Source organism: Protopterus annectens, chromosome 4.part1 (assembly GCF_019279795.1).
Source record: "Protopterus annectens isolate FY-2018-M chromosome 4.part1, PAN1.0, whole genome shotgun sequence".
NCBI lineage: Eukaryota > Metazoa > Chordata > Ceratodontiformes > Protopteridae > Protopterus > Protopterus annectens.
The window spans coordinates 145,697,721-145,725,227 of NC_056734.1; the positions used below are offsets into that span (position 1 = coordinate 145,697,721).

The following is a 27,507-nucleotide window of genomic DNA, read 5'->3' on the forward strand; positions in this document are numbered from 1 at the left end:
TTATGAAACAACCAGTACATGTGGTGAAATTAATGTGTTAAACTAAAATTTCAGCAAGCATTTTATACTGATTACATCATTGAGATTATGGAAAACACTTTTCATTTAACAAGATATGCCAGTCGTGTTCTTCTTTATCTGGGCACAGTTTCCAGGTATCCCCTCCAGCACACACACACACACACACACACACACACACACACACACACACACACACACACACACACACACACACTTGGTCTGCAGAGGGAGGGGGAATTGTGTACACTTGTTTTTTTTTTTTTTTTTCCAGTTTGTTATCCAGGAAGGTAGGATGGTCCAATGACTCTTTCCAGCCAAGATCTGGGTCATAGGCAAATACAAAATAGTAGCATAAGAGACCCTAAAAAGAGACTTGTATTGTGATCAAACACATACTGAACATAACAGTATAGGCCATCAAATGAGAATTTCAGGCATACATTAAGCAACACCTTAAGTAACAGCACAGAAACTTTCAACATTACAGTATATTAAACAAACATTTACATAAGGCTTTGCATAAACAACGAGCTTTTGTTTATGTCAATAAATTGAGGCAATTCATCAACAGAGAACACAGAGGCAATGAGTAAATAGTGGGCAGGAACATTAATTATTTAGGGAGTTTGAAAAGTAGGATGAAAAGAAACAGGGAAATGGAAAGTAAAAGAAAGATGCAAAGAAAGAAGAAACGCAAAGCCAGCAATGTGGAAATAATAGGAAAGGGCGGGAGAGTGGAGATGAACAATGTTTAGTCAGTCACAATAGCAGGTAGTTGTAAGGCTAATTTTAGTTTTTATCATAGACAGAGCAATAGAGAGAGAGAGAGAGAGACAGAGAGATGTTGGAATAGTAATTATACAACGACCCCCCCATTAATATTCCAAAACGTGCATGCTGATTGGTCAGCATGCACGATGTAAATCAGAGTTATAGTTATGGAAAAAGGTCCGGTCACCTGGACTTTTTCCATTAATATAACTTTTTTTTAAAGCAAAGGAGAACGCAAGATCTCCATTGTTTTTTACACACTGTCTCACTATGTTAAATGGGTTTAACATAGTGAGACAGCTTTAAAAAAAGCAACAGAGATTCTTCGTTGCTTTTTTTAAAGCTGCCTCGCTATGTTAAAGGTTTAACATAGCGAGACAGTTTGTAAAAAGCAACGGAGATCTTGCTTTCTCCGTTGCTTTTGCCCGCAGCTCTGATGTACTGCATAAGCATATGCATGCGCAGTACATCAGAACTGCTGCAGAATACCAGACAGCTGTGGAAGGGCAGCAAGGAGGCATTCTACAATGCCATTATTTAAGAAAAGTATTTTTTTTCCTTAAATAATGTCATTGTATAATAGCAATAACCCCCTTCTGGGTGTGGGTAATGCTGGATTTACCCATGGTTGTCTTTGTCTGGCCACTCGGGCTTCGCCCTCATGACCAAACCACACCAACCGTGGGTAAATCCAGCATTAGCCACACCCAGGCATGGGTTATTGCTATATTAGCTTGCATCCTTGGAACAATTACACTTAACATTTTCTTTGATGTGCAGTTTTAATTTCTTCTTGAAATGTAACAGTTTAAATTCAGAACTGAGTTCTTTTGGCAGGTAGTTCCAGTTAGCGAGGACTATCTTGATGGATCTCTTTTCACCTATGTACTTAGAAGAGTAAGGTCTGTATAAAGTTTTTCTGCCATGTTAAATAACATTTCTTGGATTAACCACCATCTCCTGCTTTTCCAAAAAGTGGATAAAGGGATAGACTAGATCAGCCAAGACATCTTAATTTTCCATCAGTTTTTATGCTTTCATGTTATATTATTCTGCTTATAATCAGGATAACTGCTGAGTCTGCCAGCTGCTTATTTTCCTGTATTTTATTCTGTTTATTTAGGTGAGACACGGCCTTGCCGAGAGAGAGGACAACCGGGAGATCCAGGCCCAAGCGGCCCAAATGGTATTCAAGGTATATTTTTTAATCATATTTTATTTGAAAGTAGTTGTTTATATTAGATGTTGAAACATCACTTCATTCATGCTGAATACAGTGATTGTTTATACTCTGTGCTGCAGTGAACCTAAAGATTTGGTATCTGAAAATAAAGTTAATTTATTCTTACTGTTTTTGTCTGATTGTAGTAACCATTTTTGGAGATTTTCAGTACAATGATCAGACTGGAGTCAATGTGAATAAGTCAGCAAATTATTTTCTTTGGGAATCCAGATGATAACATGAATAAAAATAGAATGCTGTAAACCATTTATATTATTGTATCATTGGCTGTCTAAGGTGTTCTCCATACTAAGGAATACTAGGCCTCACTACTGAATTAGAATGGAATAGAAGTCCTTACCTGTACTATTTCCATTGTCCATAATTCAATGCATCCTGTAAAGCCTTATGATAGGTAGAAATCTGATTTCTGAGGACACTTATGCCATAGATTTCATAGCTTCGTAGGTACACTGCTTGGGTATTACCTGTCTTTAGTCGCTATTCATCTAAGGAACATAGATTCCCTGATATTGTGCATGTATCTCTTAGTACTAACCTAAGTAGGTAACCTACTTTTCAATATGTTTAATATAGCTTAAGACTGTATTTCCAAAAGTGCATTATTTCATAATTGTGGTAATTTGGAGGTTAGAAAGTTACTTCTGTTGTTAGTTTTACTCATAGATACAGTAAACTTATCATTCCATGCCGATGCTTCCTCTTGTTTTATGTGTATTTGCAAAGAAATAAATTACTCTAAGAGCTGTTTCATTAAATTGCTTATAAAGTAGACATAATTTCCATGCAATTGATGCATAATTGTATGCAAGTTTAATGTATATAGCCTTGTAATATAGTCTATATCTTTGGAGAATTAAATAACTTTAGTAAATTTGCCCTGGATGTGTTCCAGGTAAATTTACATTGTAAGTGTATATGCCAAATAAAGTATTTTATTCACAAATAGAATGGATAAAGCACTTATATAGAATGACCAAGGTGCTGGATTCCCTCCACGTCATTATTTTGAACCCTTAAACAACCTGTCTTAAAGCTTTAGTTTTAACAAAGTTGGCACGCTTCCCAAATTTATAGATTATTACTCACCAAAATGCATAGGTCTTTCTTTATATTGGTGTACACAATGTCTAATACATATTTTTCTGATCACTTTGCTTTATATCCATACACACTAAATTGAAGCTTAAGCTCCATAATTTACATATTGATATTTTCTTGGCATTTAAGTAGATCTACGTCGCTTGGTAATGTTACTACTGCTCCAAGCTTAACATCATCTGCATACTTCAGTAACCTATATCTAATAAAACTACAGAAAGACAGACAAACAATAGCTTAACTAGGATCAGTCCTCGAGCATCAATAGTCTCGGCACATCTACCCAGTAGGGTCACTGTTTATGGTGTACTCTATAATCACTCATTAATCCTTTTCATGGATAAGCTGACTTGAACTTTTTTTTTCAAACTATTATTACATCAGCATGGTGAAGAGTGGCAAAGGCTTTCAGAAAATAAGAGAACACCGCAATGAATGTTAGACCTGCACCCATAGCCACACTAACTGGCATATAAAAATCTGTAAAATTTGTGAAAGTCAGTCCTCATTCCATGAAGATGTGGTTCAATAGATCTGTCAGTGTGGTGTGTCATTTCAAAAGGCGTATTAGGCACTGCTCAAAATGCTTGCATATGATCAGAATTAAACTAATCAGCTATAGATTTTATCAAATCATATCTTCTTCATTTGTATATTGGTACAGGATTAGAGTACCTCCATTGCTGAGGAAGTGTACCATTACACAGTAGAGTATTAGTAGAGTATCAAACAATTTAACTAAAATTTCAGTCACAATAGCTTTAATTAAGAACTGAACCCTCACATAAAGTCACTGTTCAATCTCAGTCTTGCTACAGGATATGTACCCAAAGAATGGAGTACAGCAACAGTGGTCCCGCTTCACAAAGGTGGTGCCACAACGGACCCCAGTAACTATCACCCTATAAGCCTGACTAGTCTGGTCTGCAAAGCTATGGAGCGTATCATCATGTAACTCATAAACAAAGACATTGGGAACCTCCAGACACTGGACCCCACCCAATTCGGCTTTGTTAAGGGCAGATCTTGCCTCTTAAACCTAGTTGACTTCTTTGAAACAGTTACTAAGGCCATAGATGAAGGGAAGGTAGTCCACACAGCCTACCTGGACCTCGCAAAAGCCTTCGACACAATACCCCACTCGGGCATCATAAATAAGCTCACCAGCTTTAATATCAACCCCTTTGTCACAAGATGGGTTGCAAACTGGCTCAGGGATAGAACCCACATGGTCAGAATTGCAGGTGCCATGTCAGACTCTAAACCAGTTAAAAGTGGCATCCCACAAGGCTCAGTCCTGGGACCTCTCTTGTTTGGTATATACTTCTCTGAGGTACAGGCTAACACGGGAGGACTATGGCTGACCAAGTTTGCAGATGACTGCAAACTGGGAGCCATAATCGACTCTCTGGCTGACACAAGCATCCTCTAAAAAGGTCTCACGGAGATGGATACCTGGTGCCAGAGCCATAGCCTCAAGCTAAATGCCAAAAAGTGCATAGTCATCCCCTTTGGGAAAAACAAAGTGCCCACAAATTACCACATAGGTGGTAATCCATTAAATACAGAAGAAGTGATTAGGGATTTGGGGACCCAAGTAGATAGTAATCTCTCCTTTGACAATCACGTTGCCAAAGTGGTTAGAAAAACCTTCTATATAGCCCACCTTATCATGAAAGGGTACACATCTAGATCAAGAGAGGTCATTGTGCCCCTCTACTCATCACTCATCAGGCCCATAATTGAATACAATGCCCCCTTTGGGATATACCTTACCCGAAACCTGCAGCAGCTGGAGAGACCCCAAAAGTACCTCACCAAGAGGATCAAGGGCCTCAAACAGATGCCCTATGCAGTTCAGCTAAAGAAACTCCAGCTCTACTCAGTTGCTTACTGCCTCTTCAGAGGCGATCTATGCCTGACATATAAAGCCATGTCCAGCCCAGAATTAATGGACATACTCCACCTCAGGAAATCCAAATCCCTTAAAGCTACACGCTCCAGGGACTTAAACCTCAGCACAGCAATAAATAGGACATGCTGGAGGGACAGATTCATATCCCAGAAGCTCCCCTCACTCCATGTTAGGCAGAGCTCCTCATTGACCCTCTTCAAGAGAAATCTTGACAAGTGAATGGGAGATTGTAAGTTTACCCCTGGGATCTCTTCTATGTTCCTGCTAGACAGAGGCACAGTAAACTAACCTTAAAAGGGCTATCTTCTGTGACCTACTATACAGAGGAACAGTTAACTAATCTAAAAGGGAGGTGAAAGCCAAACAAACTCTGGCTAGGCTTATAAATGCCCTAGGGCAGATAGCCTAGTATCAACCTATGAACCTATGAACATGGATTGAACAGAAATTATGTCAGGACTCATAGTTATTTTTCTAACTATTGTTCAGTATAGTAGTTACCTCACATTTCTCTCTGATCAGACAGTTCTAAGTAGACAATTCATGTTTATTATGTTTGTTGTGTATCATTAATTATATAGCAAAACACATTATGTGGAAGAAGGTCTACATGTCTCTGACTTTGATCTGGTAAGAAATGTATTTACAAAAGTCCTTTTTATTGTCATGTAAAGAAGCTAAGGCCATTTCATATTTATTCTTAGCATTCTCAATCACCTCTTTCAGCTGTATAGCTGAGGATTATTTATTAATTTGTTTTGACATTGGTTAACCGGGTGTGTCCGACTGAGCTATAGCCCATTTTCAGCGAAGGCCTGTGGGGAAGCCCCATAAAGAAACAATTACAAATAATGTTACAAAAACAGTTGCAAACAAAGAGTAACAGCAATTACGGAAGATGTTTAAATACATAGAATACATCATAGAAGTTTGACCGAATTCAAAACACAAATCATTAGAGCTATATAGTTTAATAAAAGGTGGATCTAAGACGGAGAGGAAAAAGAAGCAAAAGAAGAAATAGGGGTAACAAGATAAACATAGAAGGAAGTGAAACAAGGCATAGAGAAGACAGAAAAAGTAGCCACAGGAAAAGAGACGTAGAACAGGAGATTAGATTAGAAAAGTAGGAAGAGGAAGTAAGTAGACAAAAAACAGTTAGAGAATGTAAGATGTTAAGTTGGGGTTATGGCATGAACAGATCCAGGAATTTTGTAGGTTTTCTTTTAAAAGTGTTTGAAGCTATGGGTATGGGGCAGATTTCTAATGTTCAGTGGTAGTTTGTTCCAGACTAGTGCAACTGAGTAGCTATATAAGTTTTGTCCAACTGATGTTTTAGGCTCATGGATAGATAAGAGAGACTGATCAGAGCTCTGAAGAGAGTGGGAGGGGGAGTAACAAGATATAAAGGAAGAGAAAGCAGGGCAAGAGGAAGGATTGCTAAGGATAGAGTAAATCAGGGACATTTGAGGGAGTATGAGAAGATGAGGGAGTACTAGCCAGTGAAGAGTTCGTAGAGATAGGCATTGGTGAGAGTTATAAGATTGGCTAGCAGCAAACCTGGCGACTTGGTTGTAGGTTAGTTCAAGCTTTGCCTTAAGAGAGGATTTTAGGTTTGTTAAGAAAGGGGAGGCATAGAGGAAGGTGGAAAGAAAATAGGCATAGACAAGAGAAAGTCTTGAGTCAGTTGTGAGATATTTTATATTTCTGTAAAGCAGTCCAAGTTTTTGATGGGTGTTCTTTATACAGTTTAAAATATGCAAATCAAATTTTAAGTTGGTCATATGTGATTCAACCCAGTAGCTTAGTGTGTGTTTCAATGTTTATGACTGTGTTGTTAAGTGATGTGATGGTAAATGATGTTTTATGCTGAAAAAAGGATTTAGGTAGAAATAGGAGAAGTTTAGTTTTTTTTAGGGTTAAGTATAAGTTGATTGATAGTAAGATAATTTTCAACAGAGTGAAAGGAGTTTTGAGTAAGTAAGTGGAGGTCAGAGATATTGTCAGATGTAGAGATGATAGTGGAGTCATCAGCATATTGCATGACAGTGGAATGGAAGCAGGAGATATTAAGACTGTTGGTGAAAATATTGAATAATAGTGGTCCAAGGACAGATCCTTGGGGAACTCCGGTGTAGACAGGAAGAAAGAAGGAAGAGAGCCATTAGAATTAGTCTATTAGCCATAGAATCAGTTCTATCTTTTAGCATTGGTAGTGTATTTTTTGTCTAAATAAAACTTGAAATATGTCTTTTTAATGTGTTTAACTGAGTTAGTGTCTTAGTCCACCATGGTGGGTTAGTTATAACAAAACTGCTGTTGTTCTTAATACAGGTGCATTTGTTTTGTATAAATTGATGCAGCTGCGTAGTATGTGCTGAACTTCTAAACAATTTGCAGCATATAAAACATCCTGCGTTACTGAACTGAATATTCATAAAATGTCATCACAGAAGTAGAAACTTTAGTGCTAGGAATACTGACTATAATAGCACAAAGATCAGACTTTTCTGATGCCTGAAATGTCTCAAGTGCAGTAATCACACTGGGCATAATAATAAATCCAAGATGTTTTTTCCTGCAGTAGAAAAACTTCCCAACCAACTTAAATTAATATAAGTAACATAAATGAAAAATGTAGATTCGTAAGGTGAATAAATTATAAGGTTTTCCAATCGCAGTTAGCGTAGTTAAAATTCCCTATAGGATTAACATGCAGAAAAGGCAGTGTTCTTAAACAACAGTTCTTAAAAATTCTGAATGCTGATCAGAATTCATCCTAGTGTTCTGATTACAAACAAATAATTTCAGTCCAGATTATTTTTGTGAGTCCTGAATATCGGTGACCATAATTTTATTTATTTCTTCCTTTTCCAAAAATACCCTACAACATACTTATGCAGCAATACAGTGAACCCTTTGCTTGCTGTTGAAGGGTTAAGCATTTGCATTTGATACAATCAGCTTTCTGTGTACATGGACAAAATCCATGCTTCAGATGTAGTAATAATCCTGAATCTATATTGGGGAACTATAATGTCAAGTTTCTCACTTTTTAATAACCTCCAACTGTTATAGTTGCGAACTTTCAAAAGTATTAGACCTATCTGTTCCAATATCTATAATGAGTTGTCTTTTTTTCCTACCTAAAAAATCCTGCCAAGAACCTGACTTTGTGATCTCAGATGTACTTGTAACTTTATTTTATTGTAAATCTCCCACCAGACAGGTCGTTATCTTTTTGTGAGGAATAAAGAGACAGGCACTATTCTCAGTTAGGATTTATACATTTTTGTAAGCATTTGTCTTCTCAGTTTAGTGGGAAGTTTGGGAACTACAATTCTGTCAACTTTCAACATTATGCTTTGGACACAATTATTGTTCCTTGAAAAAAAAAATAAGTGAAATTCTTTCTTTCCTTACTTGTGACTTTTCTTTAGTCATAATTTTTGTTCAGGCCATCAATGGATTGAAAGGTTGGAAGAAAAGCTTTAAGATGTACCTCAGAGTATTTAGAAACCCATGAATTCTGGCCCCAGCTTAAATTTAGTCATCCTCCACACTTATTACATTGCAGTCTTGGTCAGTTAAGATGAGATTAAATGATGAAGTAGAAAGCTAAAAAGTATGACAAAGTGTGAAAAACAATAAGTAAAATGTCTGGCCAGTGCTGTAACCAGGATATGGTAAAAACAGGGACAATGCACTAGGAATAAAGTGGGATCATCGTACATGGGAGCCAAATGGGGTCCTTTGTCTAGAACTGCACTTCTCCTAAGAGTGGCCCTATTGATGTAAGTCAGACATCTGAGCTGTATATAGTCAGCAAAGTGGCTAGAATGAGTGGGTATTGAGTCAGTCTGTGGCTGAGAGTAACTGACATCATCTGTACTTAAATCAGTTAAATGGTCATTTACTTGCCATAATATAGCTACACTTATTCCAGTTAGCCCTGCCAATTCATTTCCTTCCTGCAGCCCCCCTTTCCTTGCTTTAAAGATAACAGCTGCCATTACACACCACACTTTTACCTTGTCTACTTTCACATATTTCACAGATCATGTTGGCATGTGTATTACATCATGCTTGAGATATCGGATTCCTTGGTCCACATGTAGTATATTGTGACTAACATTGCATCGTGCTATGCTATATATCTGGTGCATATGATTTTCGCAGTTATTCTTTCATGGCATCAATGCCTCACTGTTGTTTTATATTCCATACTACATGCTCAGCTGCACTGCCTCTGATGATGTGTCCATAACAGTCAGGATAGGATGGCAGAACCATCTTTGCAGTGGTGCCTTCTACAGACAGTAATGTGGCTTGAAAACAGTCTTCTTATCTTATAACTAACAGCAGCGTGTGATACCACAAGAGCCACAGTCTTACCTGCATAATGTCTATTCCATGTGATACCACAAGAGCCACAGTCTTACCTGCATAATGTCTGTTCCATGTGATACCACAAGAGCCACAGTCTTACCTGCATAATGTCTATTCCATGTGATACCACAAGAGCCACAGTCTATTCTGCAGAATATCTCAGCTTACAGTGACACAGATGCTGCATGTTACACTAAAAGCCTTTGCATTTCACTCTTCAAAATAGATCTTTGCAAGTGCATCTTTTCTGAAGCACAATATTCCTGATTCAGGTATGTCATCTGATTGTGTTCCTATCTTCAGTTATCACTGACTGACATATTTATTCATCATTATCCATCTTCTCCTTTCTACCTGCCTACATTCACTGCATTTGCTTCAGTTTATGCTACTTCTGTAAACAGTGAGAACAACATAGTAGTTTTTAACAGGCTTTGAATTTATACTAGATTCATTATGGTAAATTACTTTCTTGTATTGTATTAGCAATGTGCAGCATTTATTAGCATAGGGACATCTCCATTATTGCTATACTATTTACTGGTTTTCTTTCAGGTATGTGTGTGTGTGTGTGTGTGTGTGTGTGTGTGTGTGTGTGTGTGTGTGTGTGTGTGTGTGTGTGTGTGTGTGTGTGTGTAAATGTAGAATGCACCTTTAAAAGTGAAGTGTGTTCAGGCACTTGTGCTGGAAAGACTGCCTAAACTGCTGTATCAGCTGTTGAATTTCAGTCAGTTTAAGCATATCCAGTCCAAGATATACTCCAGGGAATCTTCAGGAGAGGAGATGTAAGAGATGAATATCCTCAGCATACAATTGGTAAGAAATATCCTAGATACCTAAATTCCTACAAAATAAACCTGAGTTTTGTTTATATAAATTCTGTTTCCAGTGTCTTTCAAATTTCTAATGAGCGTGTGTGTGTGTGTGTGTGTGTGTGTGTGTGTGTGTGTGTGTGTGTGTGTGTGTGTGTGTGTGTGTGTGTATGTGTGTCTGCCTATGCATAAAACAAGAGTCTACCTTGAATCTTTCTCAAGGACGCTAAATGCCACTTAATCCAATAAGTTGTTTTTTTTTGTTTGTTTTTGTAAGAATGGTTTGTGTTTAGCGACAGTGTACATGAAAAGCAGAATCTGCTGGTGCTAGCCCATTGTTACATACTGGTACAGATAAACAGATATAGGTTATAGTCATTTAGCTGCTCTGCTTGTCTACCATTTTATGGAGATCCCTGTAGGCTTGTTAAAAACACATTTTTTTTTTCAATTTGTTTTAGACTGCAGTGAATTAATTTAATTACTTTTCCAACTTGTTTTAGATTGTCAAGAATGAAATTATTTACATGAATTTGTAAGGAAAATGTTGTAAAATGTTGCCAAGTAGTAGAAATGAAATATTATATACTGTTAAACGAATAAACCAACTTGCGGAACAGACCCTCACTACCAGAATCTCAGGACTGCATCACCTGATGGCTTATGAATTATGAACTATATTTTACTGCTTATCTAATAGGTCTATACTGCAAATTCTTTGTCTACATTATAGTCAGCTACTAATGATTGCTGTCACTTAAATTTTAAGGATTCCAATTACTGCTTTGCTGCTAACCTTTTTCTTCCATTACATTGTACTCTGTATAGAGACTCCTCACTCACTCAGATTGTACCCCAGCTTGCCCAAGTTGATGCTGAATTCCCACAAGTCAATCGCAAGTTGAAACTATAAGCATGGACCTACACCGGTGCACACCTCATTGGGACAGTATCCTGGGGCTCCCCTACCCCTCAACCACCAGAAATAACCACCTTGCACTGCCTCTCAGCATTCTACCTCACCTACCATAGTTGCAGGCAGTCAGCAATAGTAAAACTTGCCCATCACATATGAAAACATAGCTAAGGACTCAGGGGAACTTTGTTTGTTAATTAAAGATACTGCAGCCCTTAAAACAAAATATCTGCTCTGTAGAAACTACCAGTTTCACAAAAGTATTTGTTACAATCAATCCAGTCAGCGTGAACAGTAGAAGGTTTAGATGTATGATACTTAAAATTATTCTGTTGTTAATTGGCTTTCTGATTGTTGTTGTTAGATAGGCTTTCTCACTGGCCAGGAGCAAGGTGCAAACCTCCCCTACCTTACCCCCATTTCCCATACACCCCCAATACTCCTAAACTTATTACTAACAAGCTCATCGTACCAATTTACTTCAACCAGTAGAACACTATACCCCCTTTAATCCTCTAAATACCTCACTTAATCTATCTCAGGTAACCATTCCCCAAACCTAACCCTTCCATTCCACTTATTAACACCACTAACTATCAGCTCACACCTGTAACAACACATCTATATCTACACTATTCATACCTAACCAATAACATTTCTCCCCTTATTATCCATATACTCACACACTCCTATGCTTAACACTACTTCTAGTTCAATTTCCTCTTAATACTAACTAATTAGTTATAGCCACCTCTCATTTTTCAAGCTGTTCACTATTACATTCTGTTTCTGCTATACATCATCTCTCTCACCATACCAGCATCAACTGCTCACCTTACTTCTTACCATGTCAACCTTATTGAAACTCTTCACTACCATGCTACACCCCCCTGCTATCTTCATGTTCACAAACCAAATATGTTTCTATTCTCCCCATCTCTGTTCAACCCATCTCCCACCCTGTACTCACCCATCATTCTAAATCTTCACCATCAACCCCCAAAATTCTTCCAGAGCCATGACAAGTATTTGACAAAAATCATTAAGACCAGAATCTCTGTTGCATCCAAGTTTACCCTCAGAGGAGACATTCACTCCAACCCTGGACCAGTAGTAACTACATCCCATCCATCTACACAAAATACCACTCACTCATACAACACATTAAACTTACCTAGGAAATCTACAGATCTACTGCTACTAAATATAAATATTAGAAGTATTACAAATAAAGTCCATGATGTACATGCCAATCTTTTATTATACTCACCAGACATAGTTTCTCTAACTGAAACATGGCTAAAGCAGTCATTAGTATTAATGAAATACTGCCTCCAGGGTACAACATACTAAGAAGGGGCAGACTAGAAAAAAGGGGAGGTGGTATAGCAATTTTATGTAAAAAAATCATCTTAAAGTGGTGTCTGTAGAGTCAATCACCCCTGCCTTTGACAATGCTGAAGTAATACTTACCAAATTAAAAATTAACTCCAAAAAATGGTTAACATAATTGAATGTTACCTACCACCTGGAAACAACATACCCACATTAGAAAACTTACTGCAATAGTCCTCCACTTCACACCCACAGAAAACAACCACTATGGGTAATTTTAACATTGATTGGCTCAACTGTAATTCTACAAACCCACTAGTTATATCAGCCTCCAAGATTTACACAACTCATCCAGTCTCCCACAAGAATAGACAAAACATCCAAAAGGCAGTCAATACTTGACTGGATTTTAATAAATAGACCAAAATATACCTTACACTCCGTCTATCTTTCAGACAGCCTGAGTGACTATCTACCAGCCATTATACTAAAACATCAATCTCATCATGCTGAACAGACCACTTACTACCTAATTAGACACTAAAAAATCTTTAATCTCAACAATTTCATATCTGCCCCAAAGAGCTGTAATTGACTGAGATCTTGATGAAGCTGTCAAATACTTCAACTCAACTATTTAGACATCCAAAACTCACATGCTCCACCCAGAACAACCAGAACCAAAGCTATTACTTCTCCCTGGCTTACTAAAGAAACCCGGTCACTTCTTAAAACTAGAGACAAATCCTGGGAACAACAGCATAAAAATAGATCGCAAACCTCAAAACAACACTACCCAGAGCTCAAAAACAAAGCCAACAAAGAAATTAAGCTGGAGAAAATTAACTACTACCGCAATATACAAATAAAGCACCAAAACAATCCCCAAAAGTTCTAGGCAGCCATTAATAACATACTCCTTCCAGGTAAATCTAGTACATTCTCCCCATCTTCTTCTAACATCACAGACAACATACCAATTCAATTCAATAAATATTTTACTGAGTCCGTTCTAGCATTATCTAACCCCCAGGCTCCTCACCACCACAAACCATCAGTTCTCAAGATAGCAACACTACCTTCTCCTTTCAACCCATCTCAGTAAAAACAATAAAAAAATGCTTAATAAACTAAAACATACAACATTGGCTGCAGACATCTACAAGTTGCTACTGAGGCAACTGCCTGCACAGTAGCTATACTTATCAACAGGTCCATATCTGAAAATCACATCCCTACAGTTTGGAAAACTTCCCATATTGTTCCCCTGCACGAAGGTGGTACCTCCTCTGAGCTGACCAGCTACTGATCCATTGCCATTTGTTCCCATCTCTCTAAAATACTAGAGAGATGTATTCATGCTCAAGTAATGAACCACCTACACAACTACCAGTTTCACAAAAGTATTTGTTACAATCAATCCAGTCAGAGTGAACAGTAGAAGGTTTAGATGTATGATACTTAAAATTATTCTGTTGTTAATTGGCTTTCTGATTGTTGTTGTTAGATAGGCTTTCTCACTGGCCAGGAGCAAGGTGCAAACCTCCCCTACCTTACCCCCATTTCCCATACACCCCCAATACTCCTAAACTTATTACTAACAAGCTCATCGTACCAATTTACTTCAACCAGTAGAACACTATACCCCCTTTAATCCTCTAAATACCTCACTTAATCTATCTCAGGTAACCATTCCCCAAACCTAACCCTTCCATTCCACTTATTAACACCACTAACTATCAGCTCACACCTGTAACAACACATCTATATCTACACTATTCATACCTAACCAATAACATTTCTCCCCTTATTATCCATATACTCACACACTCCTATGCTTAACACTACTTCTAGTTCAATTTCCTCTTAATACTAACTAATTAGTTATAGCCACCTCTCATTTTCAAGCTGTTCACTATTACATTCTGTTTCTGCTATACATCATCTCTCTCACCATACCAGCATCAACTGCTCACCTTACTTCTTACCATGTCAACCTTATTGAAACTCTTCACTACCATGCTACACCCCCCTGCTATCTTCATGTTCACAAACCAAATATGTTTCTATTCTCCCCATCTCTGTTCAACCCATCTCCCACCCTGTACTCACCCATCATTCTAAATCTTCACCATCAACCCCCAAAATTCTTCCAGAGCCATGACAAGTATTTGACAAAAATCATTAAGACCAGAATCTCTGTTGCATCCAAGTTTACCCTCAGAGGAGACATTCACTCCAACCCTGGACCAGTAGTAACTACATCCCATCCATCTACACAAAATACCACTCACTCATACAACACATTAAACTTACCTAGAAATCTACAGATCTACTGCTACTAAATATAAATATTAGAAGTATTACAAATAAAGTCCATGATGTACATGCCAATCTTTTATTATACTCACCAGACATAGTTTCTCTAACTGAAACATGGCTAAAACAGTCATTAGTATTAATGAAATACTGCCTCCAGGGTACAACATACTAAGAAGGGGCAGACTAGAAAAAAGGGGAGGTGGTATAGCAATTTTATGTAAAAAAATCATCTTAAAGTGGTGTCTGTAGAGTCAATCACCCCTGCCTTTGACAATGCTGAAGTAATACTTACCAAATTAAAAATTAACTCCAAAAAATGGTTAACATAATTGAATGTTACCTACCACCTGGAAACAACATACCCACATTAGAAAACTTACTGCAATAGTCCTCCACTTCACACCCACAGAAAACAACCACTATGGGTAATTTTAACATTGATTGGCTCAACTGTAATTCTACAAACCCACTAGTTATATCAGCCTCCAAGATTTACACAACTCATCCAGTCTCCCACAAGAATAGACAAAACATCCAAAAGGCAGTCAATACTTGACTGGATTTTAATAAATAGACCAAAATATACCTTACACTCCGTCTATCTTTCAGACAGCCTGAGTGACTATCTACCAGCCATTATACTAAAACATCAATCTCATCATGCTGAACAGACCACTTACTACCTAATTAGACACTAAAAAATCTTTAATCTCAACAATTTCATATCTGCCCCAAAGAGCTGTAATTGACTGAGATCTTGATGAAGCTGTCAAATACTTCAACTCAACTATTTAGACATCCAAAACTCACATGCTCCACCCAGAACAACCAGAACCAAAGCTATTACTTCTCCCTGGCTTACTAAAGAAACCCGGTCACTTCTTAAAACTAGAGACAAATCCTGGGAACAACAGCATAAAAATAGATCGCAAACCTCAAAACAACACTACCCAGAGCTCAAAAACAAAGCCAACAAAGAAATTAAGCTGGAGAAAATTAACTACTACCGCAATATACAAATAAAGCACCAAAACAATCCCCAAAAGTTCTAGGCAGCCATTAATAACATACTCCTTCCAGGTAAATCTAGTACATTCTCCCCATCTTCTTCTAACATCACAGACAACATACCAATTCAATTCAATAAATATTTTACTGAGTCCATTCTAGCATTATCTAACCCCCAGACTCCTCACCACCACAAACCATCAGTTCTCAAGATAGCAACACTACCTTCTCCTTTCAACCCATCTCAGTAAAAACAATAAAAAAATGCTTAATAAACTAAAACATACAACATTGGCTGCAGACATCTACAAGTTGCTACTGAGGCAACTGCCTGCACAGTAGCTATACTTATCAACAGGTCCATATCTGAAAATCACATCCCTACAGTTTGGAAAACTTCCCATATTGTTCCCCTGCACGAAGGTGGTACCTCCTCTGAGCTGACCAGCTACTGATCCATTGCCATTTGTTCCCATCTCTCTAAAATACTAGAGAGATGTATTCATGCTCAAGTAATGAACCACCTACACAATCACAATCTACTCTCCAGCATGCAACATGGCTTCCACCCCTTCCACAGCACTACCACAGCACTAATGTCTTTCACAAACATAGTAAATCACAACAGAAACAATGCAAAATATGTATCTGCAATATTTCTTGACCTTTCTAAGGCCTTCAACATGGTATCACATAATAGACTTATTAATGTTCTTTCTGATCTAAATCTCAGTAACTCCACCATTGCTTTATTTCAAAGCTATTTGGATGGTCAGCACCAACCAGTACAATGGCAGCAGGACCTCTCCCTTCTTCTTCCAGTCACTCTAGGAGTTCCCCAAGCCTCCGTCCTAGGACCCGTACTGTTTTCTCTGTTTACCACTGATCTCCATTCTTCTGCCCCACATGGTTCTGTCATACAGCACGTGGCTGTCTCCATCATTATTTGTGCTGCTTCCTCCTTACAAGAACTACACACACTAACTCAAAAATCCTTTCATTCTATTGAGGCATGGCTTACCAAATCCCAACTAATTCTAAATCCAAACAAAACTAAACTCCTGCTTTTCCTGTCTACAAAATCTGTAGCTCCTAACCCCTTATTCAATATCTTGTCCAGCAACAATACCACTGTCTCTCCTGTAACTCACACCAAACTATTAGGTGCACAGATTGATGATAATATGAAATTTGATATTCATATTTCCCAGACCATAAAGTAAGTATACAGAATAACTGAGTGTTCTATATAGAAATAAGCAGTTTCTTACTAAAAACATCAAGTCCACCATGGCACACACACATCTCCTTTCAACAATCTTATATGCCTCTCCAATTCTCATTAACCTTACAAAGATTGACTTAGCCAAACTTAACTCCTGCTATAACAAGATAAGTAGGTTCAACACAGACTAACCCTATAGGTCACACCATTATGTAGCTCTAAAACAACTTAAATGGCTGGAACTCCCTCATCTCCATCTATACAGTCAACTAACCTTAGCCCATAAAATCTAACATCACCCCGAGAAGACTCCCGCACTCCAAAATCTGTTACACCCTTATTCCAGCAATATAACTCTTTGCTCCAGCAATAAATTCCTTCTTGAGGTAACCAAAACTAAAAACACAGCTGATGATTCCATTTTCTCCAACTACATACCAAAACTATGGAATACTGCGACCACCCACATCTCATCCAATTCTTCCTTAGCACAGTTAAAAAAAAAATCTCTAAAAATCTACCTACCTAATACTTGGAAATGTTCTTGCACATATCCTGGTTACTGTCTTTCCACGAGCCTTACCCTTATTCTCACCTCTAATAACTCATCTACTAGCTTACATGTATCTCTTTACTCTACTCTGGGGAGTTAGCTATACCCCATCTGTACATGCTACAAGAATACGTGACACTTGAATAATTTCTAAATGTAGTTAAAATCACACATATTCCGAGGCGTTACCTGTCTGTTATAATAGTCATATATATATATATATATATACATATATATATATATATATATATATATATATATATATATATACAATTTACCTTAAACAGTGGGTAAATATGTATCTTCTTTAAATATCTAAAACTGAATGTATATTTATTTTATTTATTTTTATTTTACATTTGTTGACCGGGCTAGTCCAACTGGATTTATGTCCATTTTCAGTGGAGGCCTGGGGAGAAAAGCTCCAGAGGTACAAAAAATTTTTCAAATACAAATAATACATAGTACAAGTGTGATATGCAATGGGAAGAATGAAATGTAATCACATATATTATAGATCTTAATGAACTAAATAAGCTAACTTAGAAAAAAAGGCCAGTGGAGAAAAGCTCCAGGGCTAAAACAATTTTACAATTACAAATATTGCATAGAACTAATGTGTTATATAATCAGTTATATTATAGTTCGTGACTAACTAGAAAAGGCTAAATTAGAAAGAGATTAAGTTCGAGGTTAACTCTTAGCAATACAAAAGGAAGGTCAGAAATGTTAAAATGAATAAAGTAATATTTACAAAGATAAGGGAAATTTTGTTAGTTGGAGAGTTGAGGTAGATGCGAGGGTCAAAGTGGTTAAGGAAGGTTTATGATAGAGTAAGGTGCAAACAGGTTAGTCTGGGTATATAGTATATGGTATATACTATATCTACTTTTTAAATTTATAATTTTTAGTTATCTGTATTTTACTGTAAGTAGTTCTGTAAGTGGAGCTGGAATAGGGTGTGTATCCAATCAGACATTCCTGGTAAACAAATGTAAAATAAATAAATAAATACAAATTATCTTCTAGTGCTTCTCCCTTATACACTGTTGTGCAATACTGGAACTAACATATCTAAGTTCCAGAGACGTTGGGTAGGTTTACTTCCAACATGGGACACTTGGGGGGGGGGGATGGGAGCCTTGCTCAATTGCAAATCTTTTTTTTTTAAATCTGTGTGGTTAGAGCAAACGATGGGTATGTGTATCAGTCAGCTGCGGTTGACAAGTGTTTTTTAAGTAATCATGTTTCTGTTTTTCATAGTGGAAGCATGTTAAGATGACTAACTTCTGACTGTAAAGGGGAAGCCTATTCCATAATACTGGGATGTGTTATGTAATGTATCCGTCTTTTTTCTGTTATGGATATTTATTGTTAATATCAGATTCTTGATCTAGTATTCACTATTTATTTTTAATACTAGGATTTTTGATCTGGTGTTTATTCCCTCCACATCACTCTCAATGAAGTGCTATTGCTTAAAGTCTGCTAAACCTGTTGACAGACAGGATACTCAGAATGCTGAGTAGATGAATGTGATGCCATGTGACCTATCAATATTCCATGGCATGTCCATACTGACTCAGTCATTCTTAGTGTGTGATATTCTCATAACACGAATCATTAGTGGCATGAGGTGTGGAACACTTGGATGCAAACATAGCTTTTCGGCCTCTGATGTATTCTTACTGCATGTGATACCACATGAGAACTATTGGCAGCTTTTATGACCCTATCTGATATATTTTAAGTAATCATTCTTTTGAGAATGTATGTCTTTTGCATTGTGTTATGTTGATTGTTTTACAACAGTGCTGTAATTTAACAAAATATAAAAGTGGCTACATGCTTTTCCTGGTTATATTGCCACCTGTGGCACCTGACTATAAGCTGTTGACACTGGTGGTGCAGGTGTGTCTTGGAACACTTTTGTCTCTTGGAGGAGTCTCTTTGTTGACTTACAGCATTGATGATTATTGTAAATGCAGGTACATTATTGAGGGTTTGTGACGACTTTGCATATGAGATGGTGTTGTGAATTATTCTCCTGTGTCAACAATTTATTTTAGATTGTGTGTATATATATATATATATATATATATATATATATATATATATATATATATATAGATTTTTGGAATGTAAATTATGCATTAGCATTGTGTAGTGTATATATTATTATACATAGTTTAAGGACATAAATACATTTGATGAGTATTGCACAACAGGTATAAACTCTGCAATGACTATTCAATTTTTTTGTGCTATGTGAATTCTCACCATATATTTCATTTGTAAAAATGTATAGTTTTTGAGAATACCTAGCCTCTGTGTATGTTGCGCTCTCTTTGACAATAATAGTCTTTCTTAACAAATCTGTTATAATAGTCATAGTACCTTTTTATGATCACCAAGGTTATAGTTTTGGTTGTTTACCCCATATCCCCTATAAATAATACCACTGGGCACTGTTTAAACTGTAATAGTTTTCATCTTTATGCAGGCACAGAAAAAGCACTGAATTTTTTTAGGTGTAGCATTCCCATATGTATGCCTTTTTTTCCCCAAGCCATCCTATTAATGTTTATTCTGTTTTATTTACAGATGCCCAACAGTCAACAGTTTATATTCACCTTTGTATGCCCCTCCAGACATTTTGCCATTACATCTCAAGACTGTCTCTATAATGTACTATTTCTAGAAAAATTTTCTTTCTGACTATTCTGGTTGTAGCCTACTATTCTCTTCTTGACTAATCATTTTTGTCAGTTGGTCCCATATCAAAGCTGTTTCTGAGACTGTCCCATGTCATGCTGTATTGCTGCCCCTCTAACGTATAGGTCTTATGTCCTGCAGTCAGTGGAAGATTGTGTGCATTTTGTTCTGGACCATTTTCAAACCATGGGCTCCTTGCACACTTTTTAGGACAATACATAAATGCATGTGTTCTTAAGATTCATCTTCCTGATATAGTTCTAGTTTAATACAGCCACATTTCTTAGACTGTGTTTTAAATCTCTAGTTTTGAACATTTTTTCCACTAAACAATGAAACAGCTGTTAGAGCGTGTTTTAAATGTATAGTTTTGAACTTTTTTTCTGGTTTAAGTGTGAACAAAACATCTTAATAATAAAGACAGAAGTACCCATTTCATAACATTTCAAAAATTCCAATGTCTGTACTCATCAACTGCAGGCATTTTATTGACTGTGTACACATTACTTGTCTAATTGTGATAAAAATCACCACAGTAAAGTATTCCAGTTTGTTTTACACTTGACATGCAGACAGACTAATGACTTTTTACCTTTATCGACTCAGCAGGATCAGTCATTTTTATCCAAAGACATTACACAGACTTCACAATTATAGGTATATTGTTGACTGCATTTTTATCAGATGTCTGTGCAACAATAGTAGTGACCAAAGTATCATATTTCAAGTTTGTTTTACACATATACACAGTAGTCATAGTAAAGTATAACTTAATTCATACACATATACACACACACTCACACACACACACACACACACACACACACACACACACACACACACACACACACACACACACACTAGTCCTACAAAGCCAGATTAAAGATTGTTTAAAATTGGAAAATCACAAAAGCACAAAATACACTGATAAAAAACAATAAAACAGAGCAGACCACGAACTGCAGAACTCCACTTTAATAAAAGTTTAGGGCTTTCATCAGAACTGTTTCCAACTTCTTCGGAACACCAACATACAACAGTGAAATGTTTAAATAGATACATCAGTCACATGATACTAAAACCACTCCCAACTATACAATTTAAAATACAGTCTTCCAAAAAAACATGTTTTTACTTAGTTCAAAACCTTGCTTGTGACAAAATACACTTTGATAAAATATGTGCATAAAAACACATACATACTGTATGAACAAAAATAGCAGCATTGTGACAGCTAAAAAAGCTCATATCAAGGCAGACTCATTTAGCCCAGGGGGCTCCAGTGCGTTACTCCTGAGTTACCAAATCAACTCCTTATATTCTAGGAGCAGTTCATGAGGTTCACCCCTTTGATCACTACAGGGTCCTTCCCCATTTTCTCCACATACTCACTGTCAGCCCTAAAGATATCACAGTTATGTTGTATTATGTCCCAAATGCTAATGTTCTTACTTTATTAAAGGACATCAGCGGCATGCATCAGGTCAGGGTAATGAAACGTGGCAAAGGTGGGGGCCTAGGGGTTTTGGATGTGAATGAATATATTTACAGAATGTTATGTATACTGTATACAGATACATACGAATAAGTCTCGGTCAATGAAATGAATATTTCATATCATAGGACTGACCTTGCATTAGAAGATTTGATGTTGAATAGTCAGATTGGTGTGCATGACCTTGGATTTCTGAAGGTACTGCACCCTAGGACACCCACCATTTATGGCATACCCAAGACTCATAAAAGTTTAGAAGGCCCCCCCATTGAGGCCTATTGTGGATACAAAGGCCTCAAAAATCTTGCCTATAGCTAAATACATAGATTTGAACATTAAGAATCTCTTGAGTGAACATAAATATATTTTCAGGGATTCTTGGGATTTTTTATCAAAAGTTTCAGATGATTTATATTCTGAAGAATTATTTGTCACTATCGACGTATGTGATCTTTATTCTGTCATTCCACACTCTGAGAGGTTGGATATGTTCTATGAGTTTTTATGTAACCACCCTAGTGTAAACCATGACAAAACACTGACTATTACCACCTTAATGAATCTGGTTTAGGAAGCAACTTTATAATTTTTGAAAATCAGTTGTTTCATCAACTTAAAGGTGTGGCAATGGGTGCAGTTTGTGCACCCACGTTTGCCAACATTGGCCTTGCCCAAGGGGAAAGTCAATATGTCCTCAACTCTGAGTTTAGTAACTGTTGGACACTTTATGGACAATATTTAGATGACATCGTCATTTTTTGGAAAGGTGGTAGGGAAAAACTTAAAGAATTTTTTGTACATTTGAACAGCAATACATCATTTTTTTAAGTTTACTATGGAAATAGGTGAAGAGGATGTCCATTATTTGGACTTGACTATCTCAAAGAATAGAGGTGAAGGGAGGTTTGACTCTAACATATACAGAAAATCTACCTACTCTAACTCATTACTTCATTTTAAAAGCCACCACCATATCTATCAAAAAAAGTCCCTGGTCAAAGGCCAGATGGTGAGACTCGCCCGCATGATAAGTAATGATTCAACCTTTAGTGAACAATGTGCAATTTTGAAGGATATGTTGATCAATAGAGGGTATCCAGCTATATTCTTGGATATTTTTTTGAGGTCATTAGGAAAAGACAGGAAGGCATTTTTAAGCCACTACTTGGGACAAACCATGATTAAGTTACCATGAATGGTAAGAGACACATAGTGAATTTTCAAAGAGCCCTAATATTGCCATATAACATATATTTTGACAGCATTGGGGCATAATACAACATAGCTGGGACATCTTTATGGCCGACCGTGAGTATGTGGAAAAAATGGTGAAGAACCCTGTAATGTTGTATAAGAAAGAGCTATGCTTCAAAAATATACTTTAAAGACAAAAGAAAAAAGTCATCCTGGTCGCATGTCTAAATGCAGACATTGTAATCAATGTAGGTATGTAAAGGAAGGTGTAGAAATTTGTATACCCAGATGGGGAGTTTTTATATTTTGTCAGAAGTTGAACTGCCAGAGCAATAATGCCATTTATCTTGCTGAGTGTCAACAGTGTTTGTCATTTTACATTGGTAAGGCCAAGAATACATTTAAAAATAGGATCTATCAGCAACAATATGACATAAACAAGAATGACAAAAGAAATGCTCTTGCAAAACATGTGAGAAAAAATCCCACACATTCTTTTAAATACACTTTTGTAGAAAAGGTGGGCTTCAATCAAAGGGGTGGACCTCATGAAATGCTCCTAGAATATAAGGAGTTGATTTGGCAACTCAGGAGTAATGCAGTGGAGACTCCTGGGCTAAAGAAGAAGTCTGCCATGATCAGCAGTGTTTTGAAAGTAAAAGCTGAATATGTTCCTTCTTAGATTTGTGTTTATGAGCTTTTTTAGCTATCACAATGCTGCTATTTTTGTTCATATAGTATGTATGTGTTTTTGTACACATATTTTATTGAAATATTTTTTGTAACAAGCAAGGTTTTGAACTATGTAAAAACATGCTTTTTTGGAAGACTGTCCCCCCAGATTCAGTAATCTCCCATACAGAAATAGCTTATTCCTGCACAGAAGGGACCATTCTGTGCAGCACGGCAGTGCGGCATGCATATTCCTGAAGCCATGCTGTAAAACAGACATAGTTCTGTGTACGAGTGCAGGGGTGTGTCTCAGAGCAGTGCTCTCACAATACACATGCCCCCTGCACACCAGAATTGCTGTACGACAATTTAAATAGAGAGAGAATGCTCATGACACCCCCAACCCATCAGGGTAAGATATCTGGACAAAGCCATAAGGGACATGTGTCCCTACAAAGCAAGAAAGTTGATAAAATAACAGGTTTAGCAATAGCATGAATTTTTGGCAGGGTATAAAGCATACAGTGCACACCTCTCAACCCGTCAGAGTAAGGAATTTGGACAAAGCCATAAGAGACAATCATCCCTACAAAGTCAGAAAGTTGATAGAATAACAGATTTAGTATTAGCATGAATTTTTGGCTGGGTATGAAGTACGTAACGCACACCTCCCTACCCATCAGACTAAGACATCTTGGCAAAGCCATAAGAGACAATTGTTCCTACAAACCCAGAAAGTTGATAGAATAACAGGTTTAGCATTAGCATGGATATTTTGAAGGGTAAGAAGTAAAAAACACAACAAATACATTTTTTTTCACATATGCAATAAAGTTTAAGCATAGCTGCGCAGGTGTGCCCATTGCTTAGCTAAGCTTAGGCCAGCTGAAACGGCACAATAAGTTAAATAGCAATAGACAGCCTACATAAGCATAAGTGCAATAGTGTAGTGGTTAGAGCATGTACCTTACATGTAGTCATTCATGGTTTGAGCCTCACCAAAGCCATTTCCATTTTGTATGTGTAAATATTGCAATTTTAATTTATTTGTATATTTATGTAGGAAGTAACTTATATTTCTCAACCAGAGTAGTGTATTAGGCCCAGATGTGAGGTGTCAGTGAAGTAAAGTAGTGAACCCCCCATATAAACAGAAGTGTCCAATACAGTATAGTCACACAAGAATAAATGTAATTAAAGCACATTGGGGGATGTCAGGGAAGGTAAATAAATCTATATAATTTAATGAATGATGAATCAATCCTATACAGGTGGTAGTCCAATAAAATATAACATAAGCAATGCAAAGCATTGCACAGCAATGCTGACCGGGTGTAAGCATTGTGTACATATGAATACTAAGCAATGAGTAGCCCAGCTAAGTGGATTTACCCATTGGTAAGCAATGCTGAACCTGCCCCTTTAAGCACTGCCAACCATAGCTAAGCAGGTTTGCCCATAGCTTAGCTTAGCTCAGTATTTTCAAAACCATCCAATCACGGCAAAGGGCGGGAAATCAGACGTATTTAAACCCCACAGGTGGGAATGCAGCTTATAACTGGTTGTAGCACTCCACTGTAGGCAGTATGGCAGGTGTTGGAGAAGGCATGTGCTTTCAGGCACAGCACTAGGGCATACAGGAGTCCAAGGTCATGGTAGGACTCCTGGTAAAAAAAACATGGCATGAGACTGCTGCAGGACCAGTACCAGGGCTTCCAATATAAAGCAGAAGCCTGGGAAAGTCTCACCTGTGATCTCACCAGTACCACTGGTATCCCTCAGACAGGTGAGCAGATCCGGCACTACTATGCCGACTTGAAACGGAGGAAGAGGGAGCTCTTGGAACAGTGGGTCCAAGAAGCAAGATAGAGGAGTGATGTGCCAGCAGTGTGTAAGTATTCATAGCAATAACTGTTTACCAAAGTCCAGCCTGTGTATGTGATGGATAGGTATACCTAAATGTTTTTCTATTTTCATTACAGCTCCAGCTGAGTGGGCTACTAATCAGGAAGCCCATGCCAGTAGGTAGCAAAAGCTGCGTCGCGAGGCTGGTGAGTGACAGTCCTGCTTGTAGTAGTCATACCAAATAAATAGAAAGGAGTAGAATGTCACCTGGCAGTATAAAAAATGTGTATGATTTGTACTGAATAAGCCAGACAATATGATAGTAATAGTTCCATATAGGTTATATTTAAATAAAACTGTAACTGCCTGGCAATAAAGTTCTAAATCCTGGAATGGTTGTGTTTACTCTGGTATTGTATAGAATGACATGTTGCATTCACCAAGATCTGATATCTGAATAGTAATGTTGTGTTAACCACTGTTTCCCACACTGTGCTACATAAAAATATGTCTAGGAATGTCTGTATAAGAATGCTGTAATTACAAGGTCAGATTGTACAGCCAAGAGAGACTTAGAAAACACTGAAGGAAGTGACAGCAGTTTCTCAATAGCTCACGCTAATGAAACACAAATTGTTGTATTTTTTAGCAGACACAGCCATGGTTCAAATCCCGGGAGTGGTAGTAAGCTGTATGCATAATTTTAACTAGGATTTTGGGAATATGTGTAGAAGCAGTCAGGTAGTGTTAACAAACATTCCCCTCACAGATCTTCCAGGTAAGAGAAGTAGAAAGTAGCTATAAGACGGTTGAATTATACACTGTGTACAAACATACCACTGCCCAAACTGAGGCCATTGGGTGTTGTAATAATGCCTGTAGAGTAATGATCAGAGCAATGATCATTAAAGTTGTGAGTACTGCAAGGATATACAAGTTGTTAATTGACATGTCTCTCTGTCTCTCCCTGCACCATATCTGCAACTATAATCTAAACACACAAATCAATGGGTATGTTTTACACCAAAACTACTGTTTGGACATATATCCTATTGTTCAAATTATATTGAAATATGTTTCTATTAATGTTTCATGTTGAAATACTATCATTGGTGGCCTGTTGCTACCAATGTAACCTGCATGCCATTGTAATGGCCACTGTGGTTCCATATATGCATGTGTTCTGTTTGCTATGCAACTGTTCCAAATCTGTTGTTTTGGGTTAATGGGAATATCTACGCATGCTGTTATAACTAATCTTGGATTGTGTTGACTATTACTAACCCACATATGTTCTAAAACTGCAACACCATAGCACATTTGGGAAGGTCGGTCCCAGCGGATCCACCTCTCCCACCTCATCTGGCCATGGCACTGGGCCCCAGCTCATCTGGGACCAACCCTGGGACCTCCTCGTCCGCTGGTTCTGTACCACCTTCAGGTGGTACTGCCTCAGGGGACGGGGCTCATTCCCCCTGGGAGGTGGTGCGAACAGGATACCATCACCTGAAGCCAGGTCCGGGGATTGGTGCATAGGGAGCTCCGAAAGGAAGTTTGGAGATCTGCTATGCCAGCTTGAGGGCCATGTGGTGCAATTAGAGGGTCAGCCTGCCCCTCCTGCTCAGCCCCCAGCACAGCCACCTTCGGGGCCATGAAGGTGTAGTGGTGACTGCCCATGGGTGGTGACCTCAGTCCCACCTTTTCTATTTGGGAGCTCATGGGCTTCTGATTTCCAAACACCCCTCCCCGTCCAAGGTGTTTACTCCCACATGTGTCATATAGTACCCCTGTATGCTGTCTTGTCTGTCTTCCTACCCAACCTACCTCCCCAAATATACCTATCCTTCCCCAGCATCCCACTCACCTTAAAAAAAGGGCAATCTGTACCCAAAAAACGTTTGCCCCATACATAGCTGTCCATTTCGCACACATGTCCACTGGACACATGTAACCTGGTCTAATTGGCATCACAACA

General features: G+C 37.7%; 1 protein-coding gene across 1 annotated transcript in view; it reads left to right on the forward strand.

Moving 5' to 3' along the window:
• LOC122801189 (collagen alpha-4(IV) chain-like) overlaps positions 1–27,507 on the forward strand; it is a 1,621,248-nt gene that overhangs the window by 1,017,679 nt on the left and 576,062 nt on the right. The window contains exon 27 of the mRNA XM_044070748.1: positions 1,916–1,987. Coding sequence (XP_043926683.1) covers positions 1,916–1,987 — 72 coding nt within the window. The remainder of the gene's footprint in view (positions 1–1,915; positions 1,988–27,507) is intronic.